Source organism: Archocentrus centrarchus, chromosome 11, assembly GCF_007364275.1.
Source record: "Archocentrus centrarchus isolate MPI-CPG fArcCen1 chromosome 11, fArcCen1, whole genome shotgun sequence".
Taxonomy (NCBI): Eukaryota; Metazoa; Chordata; class Actinopteri; order Cichliformes; family Cichlidae; genus Archocentrus; species Archocentrus centrarchus.
Window position 1 is genome coordinate 7,526,458 of NC_044356.1, and position 23,900 is coordinate 7,550,357.

The following is a 23,900-nucleotide window of genomic DNA, read 5'->3' on the forward strand; positions in this document are numbered from 1 at the left end:
CAGCCAGTCGTCTCCCGGCCTGCTTCCACGCAGCCAGTCGTCTCCCGGCCTGCTTCCACGCAGCCAGTCGTCTCCCGGCCTGCTTCCACGCAGCCAGTCGTCTCCCGGCCTGCTTCCACGCAGCCAGTCGTCTCCCGGCCTGCTTCCACGCAGCCAGTCGTCTCCCGGCCTGCTTCCACGCAGCCAGTCGTCTCCCGGCCTGCTTCCACGCAGCCAGTCGTCTCCCGGCCTGCTTCCACGCAGCCAGTCGTCTCCCGGCCTGCTTCCACGCAGCCAGTCGTCTCCCGGCCTGCTTCCACGCAGTCCCCTGCACCTCTGCTATTCCTCGAGCAGCCCCTGCTGCTCAATAAAGCAGCAGTGTGCCCTGTTCCGCGGTCCCAGCCTACGCATCCGGTGCCTCACTATGTAGGCCCCGTTCAGCCCATGGGCTCAGCTCACTCCAAGCCGATGGGGGTCTCCGCTCATTCCGAGCCAGGGGGTCCCGCTCAGTCCGAGCCGATGGGGGTCTCCGCTCAGTCCGAGCGCTCCGCGCCAGAGGGTCCCGCTCAGTCCGAGCGCTCCGCGCCAGAGGGTCCCGCTCAGTCCGAGCCGATGGGGGTCTCCGCTCAGTCCGAGCCAGGGGGTCCCGCTCAGTCCGAGCACTCCGCGCCAGAGGGTCCCGCTCAGTCCGAGCCGATGGGGGTCTCCGCTCAGTCCGAGCGCTCCGCGCACGAGGGTCCCGCTCAGTCCGAGCCGATGGGGGTCTCCGCTCAGTCCGAGCGCTCCGAGCCAGGGGGTCCCGCTCAGTCCGAGCCGGTGGGGGTCTCTGCTCAGTCCGAGCGCTCCACGTCACCCGAGGGTTCCCCACCAGAGCCCGGGGTCGCCCTTCTCCGCCGCCGCATGCCCCGCGGTCGGCCTCCAGTGTCTGCTCCCCGTCGCCGCCGCCGCACGCCCCGCGGTCGGCCTCCGGTGACCCCTCCTCGTCGCCGCCACCGCTGGGAGCGCGGTCGGCCTCCAGTGACTCCCCCTCGTCGTCGCCGCCGCCGCTGGGAGCGCGGTCGGCCTCCAGTGACTCCCCCTCGTCGTCGCCGCCACCGCTGGGAGCGCGGTCGGCCTCCAGTGATTCCTTCTCGTCCTCGTCGCCGCCGCCGCTGGGAGCGCGGTCGGCCTCCCTCGTTGGGATTTTGCTTTGTGGCCCCTTGGCCTCTGCGGCCTCCTGAACTGTGTGTTTTTTGTTTTTGGATTTCCCACTGACTCCCCTGAACTGTGGACTGTTTTTTCCCCTGCTGTTTTTTGTTTTGTCATAGCTCCTGGACTGTTCCTTGTTTCGACCCCCTGTTTTGGACTGTCTCCGGCCTTGTGCCATCGCCTTTTGTTCTGGTCCTGTGTTTTTGTTTTCTTCCTGTACGGGTTTGATTTGTTTTGTTCACGCCCTGTGATTTCTGTTTTGCTCCCTGTCTTTGTTTTTGTTTCGGGCCCTCCCTCCTGGTCCCCCGCCTCCCGCCCTTGTCTGGTTTTGTTTTCTGGTTTTGGCCGTCGGGAGCCGGCCTTTGGGGGGGGGGGTACTGTCATGTCCTGGGCCGTTGGCCCAGCGTTTTGTGTTAGTTATTTCCTAGTGTTGTGATATGTCTGCGTCTCTGTCCTGAGTCTGTGCCTGTTCCCCGTGTTTAGTCAGTATGTTCCTTGGTTTGTCACTTCCTGTTTATTTTGACAGTCTGGTTTTCCTTGTGCTTTGTGTTCAGCTTTGCTTCCCCTGTGTAATTAGTTTCATTTGCCTCACCTGTTGTTCCCTGCTGTTTCCTCTTGCCCTGATTACCCAGTGTGTACTTAAGCCCTCAGTTTTGTTTTGTTCTCTGTTGCGTCGTTGATGTTTTGTGCCCGCATGTTCCTGTGTTCCCTGTGCCTGCCCTTCGTCTCCCTGTGCCTCCCTTCCAAGGTTTTTGTATTTGTGTTTCCCCGTTGAAATAAATCCCCTTTTTAGTTATGTTTGCTTCTGGAGTCCTTCATGTGAGTCCTTCCTCGTCCGTTTCCTCCCCGGCCATGACAGACACAGTTTCAGAGGTGACTTCCTCATTTTGTCATTTTCTGTGACGCATTTTAAAGTCTTAAAAAAATTATTTTTTTCTGTCTCTGCATTTTTGTCCTCCTGAATAAACTTAAATAAGATTTTACCCATCCATCCATTCTCTTCCGCTTATCCGGGGCCGGGTCACGGGGGCAGGACCCTAAGCAGAGAAGCCCAGGGAAGCCTGGGCTTCTCTGCTTAGGCCCGGTGTTTCAGATCTTAAACTTTATATTTTGCAAATTTGCTGAGTATCGATACAATAAAACACTGCATGCTGTTTCAAGCTACTTCTTAAATTATATTCAGATTCATGTTAATTTGTACTGAAAGCAGCTCAGTACAGACCGGAGAGTCTGATTCAGCTTCCTGTTCATTCATGTTCTCAGCTTCATCACAGCTCTGTGGACAGCTCGTCCTGCTGAATCTTCAGGAGTTAGTCCACCTGTCTCTGAATCCCAAAAAAACCTGAAAGCAGACTCACTGTAAACGTGTCCTCGTTCTTCTCTTCAACAGGAACTTTTTCATGATTCATGAAATGTAAAAAAAAAACAAAAAAACCTTCCTGTTCAGTTAAAGGATAGGGAGGAATTCCTCATGCTTGATGTAATTTATTTCTACTTACAAAAAAGGATAAAAATATTTTATTTTAAACTGGTGTATTTATTTTATTCCATATTCATTGATGTCATGTTGAATATTGTATTCATGTGCGTTTGTGCTGTGATACATTTAATTTTCAGACCTTCAGTGTGTTGCAGAAACTGATTCTTGAGCAGTGAAATAAAAGAAAAGCAAAAAGAGTCACGACGTCCGCTGAAACACAGACGTGAATAATCTTTATCTACGCTGTCTATCTCCATGGAAACATGTTACAGTACTGAAACTGAGACATAAACAAGTCGGAGCAGAATATTCATAATAAAAACAACGTGGCTCGTAAATCAGACTTTTGTATTTACAGATTTAAAGGTTTGATCGCTGCTGTATCCAGTCTTTGTTAGTTTGTTACATTAGGACCATGTACAGGTGCAGAGATGGGACCTCCTCCCTCTGTTTCACTGCCAGCCTGCTTCACATTTACAGCTTTAAAGAGATCAGGCGCGATGCTGGGATTAGCCCCTGATCATATCATCATACATACACTGCATACATACACTATTATTAACAATATAATAATAGTTAACAAATGACTTTTAATACTGTGAGTTTGATGCACAAACTTTCTTCTTTTTGTGAAAATGAATGAATGGAATATGATGCTTAATTCAGGGTCGCTTCAGATCTTCACTTCACTGCAGAGGTGGGAAGTAACCAAGTGCGAATACTTCATTACTGCACTTAATTAAATTTTTCAGGTATCTGTACTTTACTTGAGTATTTATTTTTCTGACTACTTTTTACTTTTACTCCCTACATTTTTACACAAATATCTGTACTTCCTACTTCTTACATTTTCAAACAGACTCGTTACTTTATGTTTCAGACGTCTGAGAAAAGTTTGCATTTCCAGTCACTGAACTGTCAAATGACCTGAGCCTAAACACAGGAACACATGAGGCAATCCCACTGGAGTATCCTCCATCATGCTTATTGCATGCAAACAGGTTAAAGAGGCAAAACCATATAATTTATGTATCATTTATAGCGCTATAATCAGGGGTTACAGGGGGCCACAGTACTTCAGCATTTTAGCTAGCACTGCTGAAGAGGAACTTAAAATACTGCAGTTTAATGCATGATAAACAGGTCAGCTTGTTTACAGTAAAGCTCTGTGTTGGTGCACAGAGGCTGTGTTCATGGTCAGAGTTACAGGTTACATCAGTGCAGCAGAGATGAGTTTGAATCCAAGCTGCTGATGCTGAGATTCATTCACTGAATCCAACATTTATACAACCTGATACTTTTACTTTATTACTTTGAGTGCATTTCAGAGCCTTTTTTTACTTTTACTTAAGTAAAAAAGTTGAACCAGTACTTCAACTTTTACCAAAGTAGGTTTTAACACAAGTACTTGTACTTTAACTTAAGTACCGAATGTCTGTATTTTTGCCACCTCTGCTTAAATGTGGCGTAAAGAGACGATGAAGCCCAAAATTAAAAACTGAACAAACTAAAGAAGGAACATCAGCTCCTCACTGATATGAACACAGGATAAAAACTAACATTAGTTCATATTCTTGAGTGATCATTTTTGATACTGTTTAGAGAACAAATGCACATAAGTAGACCGTAACGAGCCTGTATTATTAGAGCTGTTTGCATGTTTGCTAATGTTTCTGGTAAAGTAGGTTTTGAATCTGCACTGATTTATGTCTTAAATACAGGCCTGCAGCAGGAGCATTACCAGGTCACCTGAGGTCACCTCTGTGTGAGTGGGCTGCAACGTCATCACATTAAAACCTGTTTGTGATCCAACCAGAACCATCTCACAAGTTAGCAAAATATAATATTAGAAGATGGTGACAGAAAATAACAGTGATAAGCAACATTAATACCAATTTCAGTGTACTGTAGTTATTTTAGAGGTGCTTGAGCACACCTAAAAATGGTCTAAACTCACTTATGGTCTATGAATATGCACTCGCTCACACACACACACACACACACACACACACACACACACACACACACGCACACTGAAAAAAGTATTTGCCTCCTGTACAGGTCAGAGAACACCGCTGTACTCTACAGGAAAGGCCAGAGCAGACTCTCCCTGCTCAGCATTCTGCATTCTTTTGTGACCTCCTGATGGGTTGTTGATGCACTCTCGGAGTAATTGTGGTGGCCGGCCGCTCCTGGGAAGGTTCACCACTGTTCCAAGTTTTCTCCATCTGTGGATAACGGCTCTCACTGTGGTTCCCTGGAATCCTGAAGCTGCAGCCTTTTCCAGACTCATGGATGCCACTGCCTTTATTACTCATCTGTGTCTTCTTCAAGATGGCGCCGGTGAGGTCAGCAGCCGTCGTACCTGCTCCTACGCTTTGTTTGTATATATTAGGTTTAGCTCTAATTCTGGACTTTATAATTCCGCCTGCTCTGTGTCATATCACGTATGACAGACAGACTCTTTTTAATATCAGAATACAGCACTCTGGCTGTATTCTGACACCTTTTTCTCCCCACCCGACTTGGCCTCGGGAGATACTGCGTTTCCAGTGGGCCAGCTCAAACAAAGGACCCAGGTCACGGACAAGGCCCCGAGGGAAAAGAGCCGGCGTAAGAGAGAGGCTGAGGCGCAGAGCGCACCAAACGCCACTGCCGAGCATCCTGTTGGCTAATGTCCAGTCACTGCATAACAAGCTGGACGAACTCAGGGCCAGGATACAGTTTCAGAGGGACATAAGGGACTGCAACATCATCTGTCTCACGGAGACATGGCTGACCCCCCTCATACCGGACCACGCCGTACAGCCGTCGGAGTTCTTCAGTGTTCATCGCACGGACAGAACGAGTGAGTCTGGAAAATCAAGAGGAGGAGGTGTGTGCCTAATGATTAATAACAACTGGTGTGACAGTAGGAATGTTGTCCCCCTGAAACAATCATGTTCCCCTAACCTGGAGCTCCTAACCCTGAAATGCCGTCCCCACTACCTGCCCCGCGAGTTCACTTCGGTCATCTTCAGCGCCGTCTATATTCCACCTCAGGCGGACACAAACACTGCACTATCCGAGCTACATGAGGCGATTTCCACCTATCAGGCTAACCAGCGTGATGCGGCTCTCATCGTAGCCGGGGACTTTAACAGTGCAAACTTGAAAAAGGTGATACCGGAATTGATTCAACACATCGACTGCCCCACCAGAGGAGAGAGGACCCTAGACCACTGCTACTCTCCATTCAAAGAGGGCTACAAAGCAAAGCCTCTTCCGCCTTTTGGGAAGTCTGACCACACCTCTGTACTTCTCATGCCGAAATACAAACAACGGCTCAGGCAGGAACCCCCTGCTGTGAGAGAAGTGACACGGTGGTCTGATCAAACAGAGGCCGCTCTGCAGGGTGCGTTGGATTCAACCGACTGGGACATGTTTCGCAGCAGCGCGGGCGGAGACATCGAGGAGTTTACGGAAACTGTTGTGGGATTTATTGGGAAAGTTGTTGAAGACACTTCACTTAGGAGGACCATCAGGACTTTTCCCAACCAGAAGCCGTGGGTGGATAAATCTGTCCGCGACGCCCTGAGGTCCCGCACCGTTGCCTACAACTCCGGCCTCGCCTCTGGGAACATGGAGGACTACAAGGTTGCATCATACAACGTCCGCAGAGCGGTGAAAGAGGCAAAACATCGCTACGGCCGCAGACTGGAACAGCAACTACAACAGTCTGACCCCAGGGGACTGTGGCAGGGACTACGCACCATCACGGACTACAAAGCACCACACACACACCCGGTGAGTGCCGACGCTTCTCTGGCTGATGAACTCAACATCTTCTTTGCGCGCTTTGAGTCGGGAAGCCGACAGCCCGCTGCGCTCCCGGCCGGAGGGGCGGAGACACTCACTGTGACGGAGCGCGACGTGAGGAGGGCGTTTAGACGTGTAAACACCAGGAAAGCGGCTGGACCAGACGGTATTAGTGGACGTGTCCTTAAGACCTGCGCTGACCAGCTGGCACCTGTGTTTACAGTGATATTCAACCTCTCACTGAAACTGTGTGTGATTCCCACCTGCTTTAAAAAGTCCATCATAGTCCCTGTCCCAAAGAAACCACACCCCAGCAGCCCCAATGCCTTCAGGCCCATAGCACTCACCTCTGTGGTGATGAAGTGTTTTGAGAGACTCATCAAGACATTCATCACCTCCTCACTGCCCACCACCCTCGACCCACTACAGTTTGCATACCGGCCAGACAGATCCACAGATGACGCCATATCCTTCCTTCTCCACAAGACCCTTTCACACATAGACACTGGTAAGGGGAACTATGTGAGAGTGCTGTTTGTAGATTACAGCTCAGCATTCAACACCATAGTTCCCTCCAGGCTGGTCTCTAAGCTGCTGGACCTGGGCCCGGGCCCATCCCTGTGCAGGTGGGTTCACAGCTTCCTGACCAGCAGACCACAGGTGGTACGAGTGGGTCACCTCACCTCATCCTCCCTCACCCTCAACACTGGATCCCCCCAAGGCTGTGTGCTCAGCCCTCTGCTGTACTCACTGTACACCCATGACTGCGAGGCCACGTCAGAGTCCAACGTCATCATCAAGTTTGCTGACGACACTGCTGTTGTGGGACTAATCTCTCACAATGAGGAGACAGCCTACAGGAGAGAGGTCTCCCGCCTGGAGAACTGGTGCCAGGAGAACCACCTCCTGCTCAACGTCAGCAAAACAAAGGAACTGATTGTGGACTTCAGCAGGAAGCAGCAGAGGGACTACCATCCACTTGTCATCAGTGGTGCTGAGGTGGAAAGAGTGGACACTTTCAAATACCTGGGAGTGACCATCTCACAGGACCTGTCCTGGACTCATCACATAAACATCACTGTGAAGAAGGCCAGACAGCGGCTCTACCTCCTCAGGCGGCTGAGAGACTTCAAGCTCCCACTCAAGGTGCTCAGGAACTTTTACACCTGCACCATCGAGAGCATCATGCGTGGGAGCATCACCACCTGGATGGGAAACTGCACCAAGCAGGACTTCATGGCCCTAAAAAGGGTGGTTCGTTCAGCTGAACGGACCATCAGAACCACCCTCCCCAACCTGCAGGACATTTACACCAAGCAGTGCAGGCTGAGGGCCATGAAGATCCTAAAACAGCCCAGCCACCCCGGACACTCTCTCTTCTCCCTGCTCCCATCAGGCCGGCGTTACCACTGCCTGAGGACTAAGACTGAAAGGTTGAAGAAGAGTTTTTACCCACAAGCCATCCGTCTGCTCAACTCTGAGCCCTAACTGGACCATTATTGCACAATGTAAATATTATAATTTATAAAAGTGTGTATAGTGTATAGTATATAGAGTATAGTGTGAATTACTTTTTTTTAATTTTTATTCTTCTTATTTATATGTGTGTGTATATATGGTTGCAGGTACAAAATACATTTCACTGTGCATTGTACTGTGTATAACTGTGCATGTGACAAATAAACACTATCTTAATCTTAATCTTAATCTTAATCTTAATCTTTAGATGGCATGATGTGTTACACCCACACTCTTTCACACTTAGACTCACCCACACACACACACTTCAGTGGGTGGCTGCTTGCTGTCACCACTGGATCCTCTTTGTGAAACATGTTCTCACAGCTAAGCTTAGATATGTTTGCTCTAATTTTCCCTGACATAACTGAGAACATTTATGTTTATTTAACAGTTCTAACAGTTCTGCTTAGCATCAGACCAATCAGGTGTATCCAGTTATTGAACACTGTAACTGTCACTTCCTCTTTTTATTCACACTGACATCTATCACTTAACCTTTCCTGCTTCCTTTCGTTTTCGTGTGTTATTGTCTTTTTCTGTGTTATGGGTTATTTTCCCATAACATGAGCCCTTGTGTATTTATGTCCAAGTCTAAGATGAGCTCAAGTTTTAAGTGAGTTTAGGTTTCTGCTGCTGGTAGTGATGGTGTGATGAGGCCCTGTGAATGTGTCAAATCTTTCCGGCCAGCTGATTCACCGAAAGCCTGGAAGCCCCTTTTAACGGCTCATTTAGGAGTGCTGACATTTGATGATGTTCAGCATTCCTGCTGTTATGTTACATGTTAGCTGGCAGATCTTTTAGCATAATTGTGCAAATATGAGGTATTGTAAAACCAGATTAAATCAATCTATGTTGATTGTGGTATATCTCAGTATCAATAGATCAGTTGTGGTATATCACTAAAGTATTGCATATGGTCTGTGTGTGGTGTGTGTGGATAAAGAGTTACAGGAAGTGCTTGGATGGAGGTGGAAGTACTTTATTGATTTTTATTCACAGATGAAAAAAATTGACAGTGTTGGATCAGGTGATTCCTTCTTTTTGTAATAAGCCTGAGAAAACACTCACAGAGGACTGAAGAAGCAGTGAAGCTGAAGTTCTAACGTGTACAGGTGAGGATCCAGGTGCTTCTCATTATGCCGCTATAACAGTGGATCACACTCACATCAGCTCATCCACAACACTTCCTCTATTTCTTTTTCAGCAACTTGAATCACATAATCAGGCAGTCACCTGATTTCAGAAAATGGGGACTTGTTTCACTTTTGTCACGTTACGTTCTGAAAAACGATGTGGGCCTTGACCCAGGCTTGATCTGGACACGCCCAGGAGGCTCGACACAGGCCTCGGGACTTTAGTATCAGATGTAACATCTCTAGCTGCTGGCACCTGACCTGCTCTGTTAATGCCCATCGCACCAAAAGGGCTGAAGCCTGGGTTTGGCTCTGGCCACCTGAATCCTGCATTTGGGATCCCCCGCCTGCCTGCCGCAGAGATACTTGACAGTTCTCCTGCTTTCTCACAAACACTTCTGAGCAGAATGCATCAAACCAACACTTCAGATCTTCAGCTCCACCTTTTTCTCCCATCCTCACACAGTCCTCTCCATCAGGATGTTCCCCTTTTGTCCCTCTCCAGTCATCTGGCTCACCTTTGCTCCAAAACGTCAAACTAAGAGATGAACAGAAAGAACTGGTTCAGTAAAAACTGGAAACTTTGATTCTGGAAATGAATAAAGATATTTTACAACAATCAAACCTTTCATTCAGTGGTGTGTTGTCCACCCACATCCATCTGCCCTCTGCTGCTGAGTCTGTCAGTCCGATCCAGAACTTGTCCTCAGCTTCATTCATTAAGCCTCTCAGTTTTCCATCCAGAAACCTCTGAACAGAAACAGATGATGAAAATGACCTTGTTAGACTTTTCTGTGCTGACATAAGATAAGATAAGATAAGATAAGATAAGATAGTGTTTATTTGTCACATGCACAGTTATACACAGTACAATGCACAGTGAAATGTATTTTGTACCTGCAACCTTATATACACACACATATAAATAAGAAGAATAAAAATAAAAAAAAGTAATTCACACTATACACTATACTCTATATACTATACACTATACACACTTTTTAAATTATAATATTTACACTGTGCAATAATGGTCCAGTTAGGGCTCAGAGTTGAGCAGACGGATGGCTTGCGGGTAAAAACTCTTCTTCAACCTTTCAGTCTTAGCCCTCAGGCAGCGGTAACGCCGGCCTGATGGGAGCAGGGAGACGAGAGAGTGTCCAGGGTGGCTGGGCTGTTTTAGGATCTTCATGGCCCTCAGCCTGCACTGCTTGGTGTAAATGTCCTGCAGGTTGGGGAGGGTGGTTCTGATGGTCCGTTCAGCTGAACGAACCACCCTTTTTAGGGCCATGAAGTCCTGCTTGGTGCAGTTTCCCATCCAGGTGGTGATGCTCCCACGCATGATGCTCTCGATGGTGCAGGTGTAAAAGTTCCTGAGCGGGCTGCTCTCGGGCGCTTGGGGCCTCGGGGGCCGCATGCCTGGCTCGTGCTGGGGGTGCCGGCCTGCCGGGGGGGGTGGGCTGCCCGTCGTCTCTGGCTCTCTGGACTCTAGCCCCTGGATTGTGGGGGTTCCGTCTGTAGCCTCCCTCCTTCCTCTTCTGGGGAGTGTACGCGGTTGCCATCGGGATGTGTGGCCCCAAGTCTTCTGAGCTCCTGTGCTGTGGATGGCCTGGGTCCCCTGGGTCCTTCCCTATCTGCCTCTGGATCGCGGGGGGCATGGTTGCAGTTTCTCGCCCTCATTATCGAATACATTGCATGACAAAGGCGCATACACACACATTACTACAAACAATAAACTTGTGTGTGTGTGTTTGTGTGTGTGTGTATATGTAGGTACATATGGGTGTGTGTATGGATGTGTGTGTGTGTGTGTGTGTGTGTGAGTATATCAACCCCTTTTATTTTTTTTTATTTTTTTATTTTTTTTCTATCTCCTTTCTTCCTTTTCTCCCCCCCCCCCCCCCTTTTTCTCCCCCCCACCTCTTGTTCTTGCCCCTTCCTTGTTGCCTGTCAGACTTGGCATGAATAACTAAATAAAAAGATAAATAAATAAAAATAAAATTGCAAACATTAACAAGAAGAGCCTATAGGAAACATATAGAGCTGTTCTTGTCAAAGCAAATATGTTTGGTACATCAGTGCATTCGGATCATCATTCCGATTGTGAAAGATGCCAGACATGACAGGCTAAAAAAAAAAAAAAAAAAAAAAAAAAAAGTTCCTGAGCACCTTGAGTGGGAGCTTGAAGTCTCTCAGCCGCCTGAGGAGGTAGAGACGCTGTCTGGCCTTCTTCACAGTGATGTTTATGTGATGAGTCTGTAACGGGTACCGGTTCACAGCGCCCGTGAGCAGCTTCACCGATAGCTGGAATAATGGAAAACAATAAGATGACACAGGAGAAGCGGTTTGTCGTCTCTGATTCCTCCTCAGCTAATTTATTAACACATCACATATCATTAACTGTTAACACTGTCCATTTTAAATCAGCATCATCTTGCTGTACACACATATGTATAATGTCTCCTTAGACATGTTTCAGTGTCCATAAATCACACATATTCATCAGACATTAACTCTGTTACAAGATCTCCTTTATGTCTCTTTCTCATATCACAGATTAACACTGGTTAGTACTGTATTTTAAATGTACCTTTAGAAAAATACCATGAGGTATTACTGGACTCCATATTAAACAGTAGTAAGTAAATAAACACAAACTTTTAAACATATTGATTAATTTATACATTTTACTCTTCTCAGTTTTAATCTACCTTTTAACTAGCACAAAGATATAAACATCAAATACATAGAGAAACATGCCACTTAATACATGAAACAATGAGAATGAAAGTGCATCAGCTCACACAGGCTTTCAGTAGTTAGCTGCCTGCTAGCAAAATGGCCGCACTGCTGTCACTTTCACTCTCGGTGACGATCGATCTCATAAACAAAGGATAACGCATCTTACCGCTCATTAACACCATCGTTCTGAATTCGACTTTGTCTACAAACATTAACTAGCAGTTACACCCATTTTCCTTACAGTTTCAAACACAACATACCTGGAATAATGGAAAACAATAAGATGACACAGGAGAAGCGGTTTGTCGTCTCTGATTCCTCCTCAGCTATGAGGGGAATGCACGAGCGGCAGGCACACCACCACCTCAGTGCCTCCTACTGGTGGGAGCGGAGTAGTAACTGCATACACACTCAATATTTAACACAGTGTGTGAACCTAAAATTGACCCATATAAATACAAACAAAATATATCTGAAACACAGCATTATACACCTTATTCAAATGCTTATTTCTAATTACATCCACATGTGAACACACACTTGTGGGCTTCACACGCTCCCTGACAAAAATAAAAATGTCCCCTGACATTTACCAAATCATTTACCAACTTTTCAACGTAAAGGTTGCACCTATTATCGTTTATTATGAACAGATCTCTCTTCAAACGCACACCAGGGTCGGTGGCATGTATGGAGTTGGTGTATGTGGCATGTATGGTGTTTGGGTGTACAAAATGGGGTGTGTGCATGGTGTCCAAATAGTTTGAATGTATGGCAAAAGAGGCAGTGGTGGAGGTGTGTGAGATGCAACTATGACAGGTGAGTATGGTGCTGTGTGCGCAGAAACTGTATTTGCGCTAGTCTGTGATCGGACTGATGGTTCACCCAATGTGTTGTATGTGAGAAATTGTGTTGGTTTTGTTTCACGAGCAGACCTTCTAATCTCTGGCTGATCATGCTCAACAGGTGGGGTCTGGGATCGGCCTTCTGTACCAGACTGTCGAGGTTCTTGAACTCCATTGTCTGTCTCAGGTTCAATAAGAGCATGTTGGTCTTCATCCTGGTTTTGTTCAGCTCCACTTTCTGTAGGAGACAGGTTGTGCTCGGGCACCGTATGACCACTGCTGATCACAGGTTCGGGAGCAACCGAGTCTCCTACAGGGTTTTGACAAGGATCTCTCAGAGAAAAGGTAAGTTCCTCATGGTTGATGAGAGATCTTTCTTCAGTTCTTTCCGCAGGTACTCTGAGCCAGTAATGAGAGACACAGTCATCATCTGAGTCTGAGTTGTCATTCTCATCCATTTCTTGTGCGTCTGTCTGTCTTTCTTTGTGTTTTGGTCTCTTGTCAGGGACATGTCTGGCATGGGGTGAAACAACTTCCACAGGCAAGTCATTTACTAGCAATAGGAGATTGCGGTGTAGTGTTCTGGTTTTCTTGTGGTCACCGCTCTCAGGACTGACAATGTACACTGGACTCTCAGCAAGCTGACTTTTGACGATATAGATAGTCTTCTCCCAATATGATCTTAACTTGCCTGGCCCTCCACGTTCACTGAGATTCCTTACCAGAACCCGGTCTCCAGGTTGCAACATGACTCCTTTTGTTTTCCTGTCATAGATTACTTTCCCTCTGTCACTGGACTTTTTGCTGTTCTCACTTGCAATCCGATAGGCTTCTGCCATTCTCTCAGCCCATTTTTCCGCATAACCCCTTGGCGAGTATGACTCCTTATCTCGAGTCAACCCAAACAGCAAGTCAATTGGGAGATGTGGATGACGGCCATAGAGGAGGAAAAAGGGTGAGTAGCCAGTGGATTCATGTCGAGTACAATTGTATGCGTGGATAATGTGTGGGAGGTGGTCCTTCCACCGCAGTTTCTCACTTTCTGTCAGTGTTCTCAACATCTGGAGTATGGTGCGGTTCAATCGCTCAGCTGGATTGCCCTGCGGATGGTATGGCGTTGTCCTTGAGTGACCTACTCCAGCCAGTTTCTGCAGCGTTTCGAACAGTTTGTTTTCAAATTCACGGCCTTGGTCGTGATGCAATTTGGCCGGATATCCAAATCGGGGTATGAAGTCACTGAAAATCCGCTCAGCAGCTGTTTTTCCACTCTTGTTCTTTGTGGGATAGGCCTGAGCAAATCGAGTGAAATGATCAAGCACCACCAGAATGTATTCGTAGCCTCCACAACTTGCTTCCAAATGCAAGTAATCAATACACACAAGTTCCAAAGGGAAGCTTGATGTGATGCTACCCATAGGAGCACGATCATGAGTGACAGGCTTCTTGGCTTTGACACATGGACATCTCCGAGTGACATAGTCCTCAATTTCTTTTGCCATAAACGGCCAGTAGAACCTTTCTCTAGCAAGGTGGGTCACTCTTTCTGTGCCGACATGGCCCATCTCATTGTGCAGATACTTAAGGGCTAATGTTCTGTATTTGGTAGGGAGGACCAACTGTTTCCGCCCATTTGTTTGTCGGTACAGGAGGTCATTTTCCAGGTATAACCTGCTCCATTCTTGCAGCATCCTCCGAGCAGCTCCACTTAGAGTTTTGCGTGTCTCATCTGTCACTTTGGTAGTTGATGCTTTCAGCTCTATTATCTGACTTATAGCTTGATCTTCTCTCTGTGCTTTCACCAGATTATCATGGCTTATGGTTGGCAGGTTAGGGTAAGGCTTTTGGTGTAGATCTCGGTAGTAGCAATAAAATTAAAAAAAAAAGGCCACATCTTTGCGCTCAGCTGCCTGACTACCATGCCATGTTGCACAAACAACTTCATCCGAGAGCTTCTCTGTGCAAGTCATTTCATATTTCTCCATGTCCAAAGGAAGGCGAGACAGAGTGTCTGCATCCGCGTTTGACTTTCCAGGCCTGTACTTGATGTCAAACCGGAAATCAGAGAGTTCACCCACCCACCTATGGCCGACCGCATTTAACTTTGCTGTACTCATGATGTAAGTCAATGGGTTGTTGTCAGTATAGATGGTGAAGTGTGGAGAGTAGTACAAGTAATCATGAAATTTCTCACACACAGCCCATTTCAAAGCGAGAAACTCTAGTTTCCCACTGTGCAGGTGGTAATTGCGTTCGGATGGAGTGAGGGTCCTTGAGCCATATCCAATGACTCTCAGTTTTCCATTTTGGCGTTGATATAGGACAGCTCCTAAACCCTGGTCTGATGCGTCAGTATGGAGGGTGAAAGGGAGGTTAAAGTCTGGATAGGCCAAAACAGGTGGGCTTGTCAGGAGAGTAACCAGTTGTTCAAGAGCTTGCTGATGTTCAGTGGTCCAGTTAACAAGCTCTCGGGAGGGCAACTGTGGATGTTTAGTGGTTTTGTTTTGTACTCTGGTCTGGGCTTTCCCTGACTTACTTTGAAGCAGCTCATAGATGGGTTTGGCGATTCGGGAGAAATCTTGAATGTATGAGCGGTAATAGCCCAGGAACCCAGTCAGTTTCCTTACATCTCCAACTGTTTGTGGCCTTTTGTTTGTTAGAGTTCGTACAGCTTCCAGATCACGTGGGTCAATTTTGACCCCTTCAGATGACACAAGGCGGCCCACATATCTGACTTCTTGCTTAAAAAGCTCACATTTCTCGGGCCTTAGTTTCACTCCATGATGCTGGAGAGCCTGGAGAACCTTTCGGAGTGCCTCAACATGCCCATCAAACGTTTTTGCATAGCAAAGCACATCATCGAGATATGGAATGCAGCATTCATCTCTGAGGGGACCTAGCATCTCCTCCATGCTCCGCTGGAAGGCTGCAGGGGCGTTCGAGAGTCCAAATGGGATCCGGATCCATTCATAGAGGCCCCATGGAGTGATGAAGGCGGTGAACTGCCGTGAACTCTCAGAGATAAAGCCCTGATGGTAGGCTTTGCCTTGGTCCAGGATGCTAAACCAGGCATTGCCACCAAGGGTGTCTGTCAGGTCCTGTATTCTGGGCAGTGGGTGACGGTCAGGAACGGTCTTTTTATTCAGGAGACGATAATCAATGCATAACCTCAGGCTGCCATCTTTCTTTCTCACACAGACCACCGGAGCAGCATACGGGGATTTGGATTTGACTATCCAGCCTCTCATCAGAAGTTCTTGTATGTATTCTTTTACCTCTTTGAAAAGTGGTTTAGGGACTGACGAATAAGTCCTCTGGACAGGGATCTCATCACGGAGGGTGATTGACATTTGTAAGCTTGGTATGCACCCAATATCATTGCTGTCACGTGCAAAAGCTCCAGCCTCTTCACAAAGCATTTTGTTAACCACAGCTCGTTTCTCCTCATCAAGATGACTGAGGTCAATATTAGGTTGCCATGAGGGTGAACTGGGGCTAGCAGGAGCTGGAGTGACACTGTTGACTGTCACTGTGGGCTCAGACATGTCAGATTGCTCTGGTAAGATGACTTTTTCAACACTGTGTATACTGCCCAGAGCAGTCTTTCTCGGTAATTTGATTGCGTGTTTTGTGTTGTTCCCAACAGGTACAGCAACATATGGCTTCCTTGGATTTTGCACCTCTAACAGGCCTTCTCCAACATCCAACTCTGTCAGCTGCACATTGTTGATGTCTGGTTCAAACAGGAAGACTGAATCAGAACAATCCATGTTGGGTGGGACTTGGCACTTAACCCAGGTTACCTGTCCTGCTGGAATGACAGTGTCTTGTCTGCCAGTCCGTAGACGACCACTTTGCACAGGGGGTTTGCCAGCCTGGATGACATTTACAAGGAGCTCTGCATTCTCTGTAGATATTGACAGGGCATTACAGAGCAAAGTGGTAAGCATGGGTATTAACTTTTTAGGCTGTTCCTGCATCATCTCCTCCAGCACATTAAAACCTAGCAGTGGTCTCTCAAGTGGCAGACTACTAACAAGAAAAGGCACAGTGATTGACAAATCTGGGTTTTCATTACCCATCAAATTCACAGTAAGTGGAACCCAGCCATCAAAGGGGATGACATCACCATTAACTGCAAAAACCTGTAGTTCTTCATCATCATGGATAATCTCCCTTAGTGATTTAACTGTATTGTCAGGTAAGTATTTGTTCTTCCAGTCTCTGTCTATCATGCTTACTTGAGCTCCTGTATCTAGCAAAGCAGCGACAGCTAGGCCATTCAGGTTACAGCGAACCAGGGCTTTGCTCCCAATAAGCTTTGCCAGACGTTCACTTTTGCTGCTGGACAGGACATGGGAGGTGACACTTGATTTCTTTAGCACTCCCTGTCCTGTATTCTCTGTTACACTGTTTTGGTCTTTGATACTGACGGTTGCCAAGTTTTGCTTGTCAGGCTCATTGGTATGGCGTATGGCAGGTTGGGACTGTAGGGACCCGGTCACTGTCTGTCCCCTGGCAGGGACCGGCTCCAGTTTCCCTGACGTGTTGGCTTTCTCAGGCAACCCACTGCTCTGTGACCTTCTTCACCGCAGTAGAAGCAGTGTGTACAGTCAGAGCGATGCTGCTCAATACATTTGTCACAGCCAAACGGTCTCTCTCTTTTGTCATCTGTCCTTCCTTTCTTTAGGTTACTGACGTGCTCTGGTTTCTGTGTGTGCATTGACTGTTGCATGAGTTCAACAAGACTGGTCAGCTTTTCAACCTTCTCTGTTAGTTGCTGGATAATATCTGTCTTTTGTTTCTTCCCCACGTTCTCCTCCTTGGTACTGGGATACTGAGCAGCATTAGCTTCCACCTGGGCACTGTGTACATTTGTGGGTCTTTGACGGGTGACAGGACCTAAGCGCCTCTGTCTCTCATTTTCATCACTTAGTATCCTTTTCATGCGTTTCAGGATTGCCTCATCAGTCACACCAGCGTCCGCAAGCAGTGGTTTGAGCTCTCGGCGAACATCATCGTGTTTGTGCCCAAGGCCCTGGTATACAGTGTGGAGGAAAACATCTTGAACTGTGCTTGCACTGTATTTCACATCTGTGTCAGCATGCTTTGAGGCCAATAAAATCTTTTGCTTTAGCCCCATGACTCTGTACAGAAATTGTTGAGGAGTCTCACTGTCTTTTTGTTTGGTGCACATGAGCTCCTGGAAAAGCTCCATGTTGCTTCGCTCACCCAGGTGAGAGTGGAGGAAGCCTTTAAGCTCTTCAACAGTTAACTCATCCTTATTCATTAACATGTCCTTGAAAGGTCCAGGTTTTATAGTTCTGAGGACAGCTCTCACAATTTCTGCATCACTGAACTGCTCCTTTAATCCTTCTTCAATCTGACGGCAAACATTATTGTAGCTGATGTCTGACCCCTGGTCTGCAATCTGACCCCCATGTATCTTAAACTCCCGGCGATGGAGATAAGAAAGGTCCCTTAAGGAGACCACTTTGTCAGGTGTTGTCCCAGCTACAGGTTTGGTGTGTGCAAAGTCTCTATATTGTGGGATGGACTGCGGTCTTACTGGTAAGTGAGATGTAGAATGCAGAGTAGATGTGGGTATGTTCTGCATGATCTTCTTACCATGTTCCACATAACTGGTTAGGATTTTGTGTATTTCTGTCTCATGTGTGCATGCCGCTATGGTGGCTGAATGGTGATTAGCACTGTCAACTTCTCTTGCATCATTAACAATGATATCAATAGCATCACCATTAGTTTGAGTCTCTTCACCACTTACATTAGCAACTTGTGAGTTTATGTCATCACCTTTTGCATGCATTTTGACATTTTCCTCAGACACACAACCCCTCATGGTCACATCAACTACATCTCTCAAATCTAACAAATGAGCCATACCTTCATCCTCAGACTCTAGTAGAGTATTACTGCACATGAAACTGTTGATGTACTCAAAACAATCATCCTCACGCCCCGACTCAAGTTGAGATTGGTTCATCTCAGGTACTGCCCTCAGCGACTTGGCAATCTGGAACAGCTGATCTGCAGAAAGAGTGAACAGGTCTTTCTTGATGGCCCACACCAAGCGTTTCCTCTCACTGTCTGCCATGGCTGCTTCCCTATTCCTCGTCCTTGGTCACGCAGTCCGATAACCGTACTCTGTCTTTGTTGTTGATGGGCTGTTATTTTCCTGAGGCACAGTCTTGACTCTTCATCAGATGTAGAGGCAGGTAGGGTTGATTGGCCACATCAGGTCCTCGGTGTCGATATCACTGGATCAGCTTCCGTTTTGGCAGAGGAAGTGATCCCGGACGAGCCCCCAGAAAAACTGTAACGGGTACCGGTTCACAGCGCCCGTGAGCAGCTTCACCGATAGCTGGAATAATGGAAAACAATAAGATGACACAGGAGAAGCGGTTTGTCGTCTCTGATTCCTCCTCAGCTAATTTATTAACACATCACATATCATTAACTGTTAACACTGTCCATTTTAAATCAGCATCATCTTGCTGTACACACATATGTATAATGTCTCCTTAGACATGTTTCAGTGTCCATAAATCACACATATTCATCAGACATTAACTCTGTTACAAGATCTCCTTTATGTCTCTTTCTCATATCACAGATTAACACTGGTTAGTACTGTATTTTAAATGTACCTTTAGAAAAATACCATGAGGTATTACTGGACTCCATATTAAACAGTAGTAAGTAAATAAACACAAACTTTTAAACATATTGATTAATTTATACATTTTACTCTTCTCAGTTTTAATCTACCTTTTAACTAGCACAAAGATATAAACATCAAATACATAGAGAAACTTGCCACTTAATACATGAAACAATGAGAATGAAAGTGCATCAGCTCACACAGGCTTTCAGTAGTTAGCTGCCTGCTAGCAAAATGGCCGCACTGCTGTCACTTTCACTCTCGGTGACGATCGATCTCATAAACAAAGGATAACGCATCTTACCGCTCATTAACACCATCGTTCTGAATTCGACTTTGTCTACAAACATTAACTAGCAGTTACACCCATTTTCCTTACAGTTTCAAACACAACATACCTGGAATAATGGAAAACAATAAGATGACACAGGAGAAGCGGTTTGTCGTCTCTGATTCCTCCTCAGCTATGAGGGGAATGCACGAGCGGCAGGCACACCACCATCTCAGTGCCTCCTACTGGTGGGAGCGGAGTAACTGCATACACACTCAATATTTAACACAGTGTGTGAACCTAAAATTGACCCATATAAATACAAACAAAATATATCTGAAACACAGCATTATACACCTTATTCAAATGCTTATTTCTAATTACATCCACATGTGAACACACACTTGTGGGCTTCACAAGTCCAGGACAGGTCCTGTGAGATGGTCACTCCCAGGTATTTGAAGGTGTCCACTCTTTCCACCTCAGCACCACTGATGACAAGTGGATGGTAGTCCCTCTGCTGCTTCCTGCTGAAGTCCACGATCAGTTCCTTTGTTTTGCTGACGTTGAGCAGGAGGTGGTTCTCCTGGCACCAGTTCTCCAGGCGGGAGACCTCTCTCCTGTAGGCTGTCTCCTCATTGTGGGAGATTAGTCCCACAACAGCAGTGTCGTCAGCAAACTTGATGATGACGTTGGACTCTGACGTGGCCTCGCAGTCATGGGTGTACAGTGAGTACAGCAGAGGGCTGAGCACACAGCCTTGGGGGGATCCAGTGTTGAGGGTGAGGGAGGATGAGGTGAGGTGACCCACTCGTACCACCTGTGGTCTGCTGGTCAGGAAGCTGTGAACCCACCTGCACAGGGATGGGCCCAGGCCCAGGTCCAGCAGCTTAGAGACCAGCCAGGAGGGAACTATGGTGTTGAATGCTGAGCTGTAATCTACAAACAGCACTCTCACATAGTTCCCCTTACCGGTGTCTATGTGTGAAAGGGTCTTGTGGAGGAGGAAGGATATGGCGTCATCTGTGGATCTGTCTGGCCGGTATGCAAACTGTAGTGGGTCGAGGGTGGTGGGCAGTGAGGAGGTGATGAATGTCTTGATGAGTCTCTCAAAACACTTCATCACCACAGAGGTGAGTGCTATGGGCCTGAAGTCATTGGGGCTGCTGGGGTGTGGTTTCTTTGGGACAGGGACTATGATGGACTTTTTAAAGCAGGTGGGAATCACACACAGTTTCAGTGAGAGGTTGAATATCAGTGTAAACACAGGTGCCAGCTGGTCAGCGCAGGTCTTAAGGACACGTCCACTAATACCGTCTGGTCCAGCCACTTTCCTGGTGTTTACACGTCTAAACGCCCTCCTCACGTCGCGCTCCGTCACAGTGAGTGTCTCCGCCCCTCCGGCCGGGAGCGCAGCGGGCTGTCGGCTTCCCGACTCAAAGCGCGCAAAGAAGATGTTGAGTTCATCAGCCAGAGAAGCGTCGGCACTCACCGGGTGTGTGTGTGGTGCGTTGTAGTCCGTGATGCTGCGTAGTCCCTGCCACAGTCCCCTGGGGTCAGACTGTTGTAGTTGCTGTTCCAGTCTGCGGCCGTAGCGATGTTTTGCCTCTTTCACCGCTCTGCGGACGTTGTATGATGCAACCTTGTAGTCCTCCATGTTCCCAGAGGCGAGGCCGGAGTTGTAGGCAACGGTGCGGGACCTCAGGGCGTCGCGGACAGATTTATCCACCCCCGGCTTCTGGTTGGGAAAAGTCCTGATGGTCCTCCTAAGTGAAGTGTCTTCAACAACTTTCCCAATAAATCCCACAACAGTTTCCGTAAACTCCTCGATGTCTCTGCCCGCGCTGCTGCGAAACATGTCCCAGTCGGTTGAATCCAACGCACCCTGCAGAGCGGCCTCTGTTTGATCAGACCACCGTGTCACTTCTCTCACAGCAGGGGGTTCCTGCCTGAGCCGTTGTTTGTATTTCGGCATGAGAAGGACAGAGGTGTGGTCAGACTTCCCAAAAGGCGGAAGAGGCTTTGCTTTGTAGCCCTCTTTGAATGGAGAATAGCAGTGGTCTAGGGTCCTCTCTCCTCTGGTGGGGCAGTCGATGTGTTGAATCAATTCCGGTATCACCTTTTTCAAGTTTGCACTGTTAAAGTCCCCGGCTACGATGAGAGCCGCATCACGCTGGTTAGCCTGATAGGTGGAAATCGCCTCATGTAGCTCGGATAGTGCAGTGTTTGTGTCCGCCTGAGATGGAATATAGACGGCGCTGAAGATGACCGACGTAAACTCGCGGGGCAGGTAGTGGGGACGGCATTTCAGGGTTAGGAGCTCCAGGTTAGGGGAACATGATTGTTTCAGGGGGACAACATTCCTACTGTCACACCAGTTGTTATTAATCATTAGGCACACACCTCCTCCTCTTGATTTTCCAGACTCACTCGTTCTGTCCGTGCGATGAACACTGAAGAACTCCGACGGCTGTACGGCGTGGTCCGGTATGAGGGGGGTCAGCCATGTCTCCGTGAGACAGATGATGTTGCAGTCCCTTATGTCCCTCTGAAACTGTATCCTGGCCCTGAGTTCGTCCAGCTTGTTATCCAGTGACTGGACATTAGCCAACAGGATGCTCGGCAGTGGCGTTTGGTGCGCTCTGCGCCTCAGCCTCTCTCTTACGCCGGCTCTTTTCCCTCGGGGCCTTGTCCGTGACCTGGGTCCTTTGTTTGAGCTGGCCCACTGGAAACGCAGTATCTCCTGGGGCCAAGTCGGGTCGGGAGAAAAAGGTGTCAGAATACAGCCAGAGTGCTGTATTCTGATATTAAAAGAGTCTGTCTGTCATACGTGATATGACACAGAGCAGGCGGAATTATAAAGTCCAGAATTAGAGCTAAACCTAATATATACAAACAAAGCGTAGGAGCAGGTACGACGGCTGCCGACCTCACCGGCGCCATCTTGGATGATGAAACATAAAGATGTGATCAAACATGTGAGAACATGAAGCTGCAGCAGTGTTTCATACCTGCTCCTCCCTGCTGTCTATCTTAACCAGGTCTCCTCCTTTAGCTCTACATTCAGCTCTGCTCTGGTTCCAGGAGGATTTACTGATGGAGAAATGATAGCACTTTCCTCCATGATGCTCCCAGCCTGCTTTACATCTATCACAGGGTTCATCTTGAAGAGATTACAGCAAAGCCTTCAGTCAGATGGAAGAAATCACTCTTCACGTTTGTGTGATCTGCAGGCAGCAGGAGGCTAACTTATATGTTTTATTGTAGGACATGTAGGCTGCTGCATGCTTCTGTTTCTGTTATTAAAATAAAGAAAATGATCCATCATCACTTTGTGTTTCATTAGGATTCTCACTTTTATAATCTAAGTAGAAAAAAATGACAAAAACCTTTCATTCTTTTAAAAACTATTGATTAAAATCAGTGAACAAGGTGGGAAATTAATGTGAAGTCAATGTTTAAATTACAGTGTAGAGGGTCAGTGAATCAGTGAACCCAAGTTTAAGTCTGTAACATAAAGTTTGAACCTTACTTCTGAGCTCTTCTTGTTTCTTGAGCTCTTCTTTGTTCCTCAGGTTTTCAGACACTGATCAGAACACAGAAACAAACAAATCTCTGAGTAACATTTATGGCGTTTCACTGAAACAGGACAAAGAGTTTCTGGATCCCTTCAGATTTTTCTGGATTTTACAAAAGTGCTGAAAAAAGGTCAAAAAGTCAGTTTGAGAAAAACACATAAAAATAATTCTTTTACGTTTTTATTTTAATAAAACATCATTTTGTTTCCTGTTGACTTTTAATCAGAAAAAGCATTGCACCCACTCACCGGTAACACCAAGAGCAGCAACAGCAGCAGCCAGGAGAGCACCGAGGACCAGCAGGCCCACTCTCTCCCAGGTGACCTTTGACCTTCTGCTCAGTGACTTGACTTGTTGGGACCCCTCTGAACAGTTAGCAGAGACAGGGATGTCACAGAGATGTGAAGTAAGCTCCGCTAACAACACTTAATAAATAATCATATAAATATTTTGGGGCTTCAGATGCAGATTTTTTAGATGAACTTTAAATATAGTTATATATGCTTCAGTTTATTTTTTATAATTAAATCAGTCTGAAAATCAGGCTAACATGACGCCCCTCCTTCAAATTATCTATACACTCACAGTTACTTGGTACTTTAATTAAAGTAAAGCAGTACTTGACTTAATTACTCCCCAGAAAAGAAATGATTTGTTCTTTTTTTCTGTTGCTGCATTTTACAGCT

The 23,900-nt window shown here is 46.9% G+C and overlaps 1 protein-coding gene across 1 annotated transcript in view; it reads right to left on the reverse strand.

The window, feature by feature from the left end:
• Positions 1–8,973: 8,973 nt before the first annotated feature.
• LOC115788211 (hepatic lectin-like) overlaps positions 8,974–23,900 on the reverse strand; it is a 15,722-nt gene continuing 795 nt past the window's right edge. The window contains exons 2-6 of the mRNA XM_030741159.1: positions 23,463–23,630; positions 23,169–23,222; positions 22,648–22,799; positions 9,725–9,849; positions 8,974–9,637 (exon numbers count right to left, since the gene is read on the reverse strand). Of these exons, the coding sequence (XP_030597019.1) occupies positions 9,235–9,637; positions 9,725–9,849; positions 22,648–22,799; positions 23,169–23,222; positions 23,463–23,630 (902 nt within the window). The 3' untranslated portion in view covers positions 8,974–9,234. The remainder of the gene's footprint in view (positions 9,638–9,724; positions 9,850–22,647; positions 22,800–23,168; positions 23,223–23,462; positions 23,631–23,900) is intronic.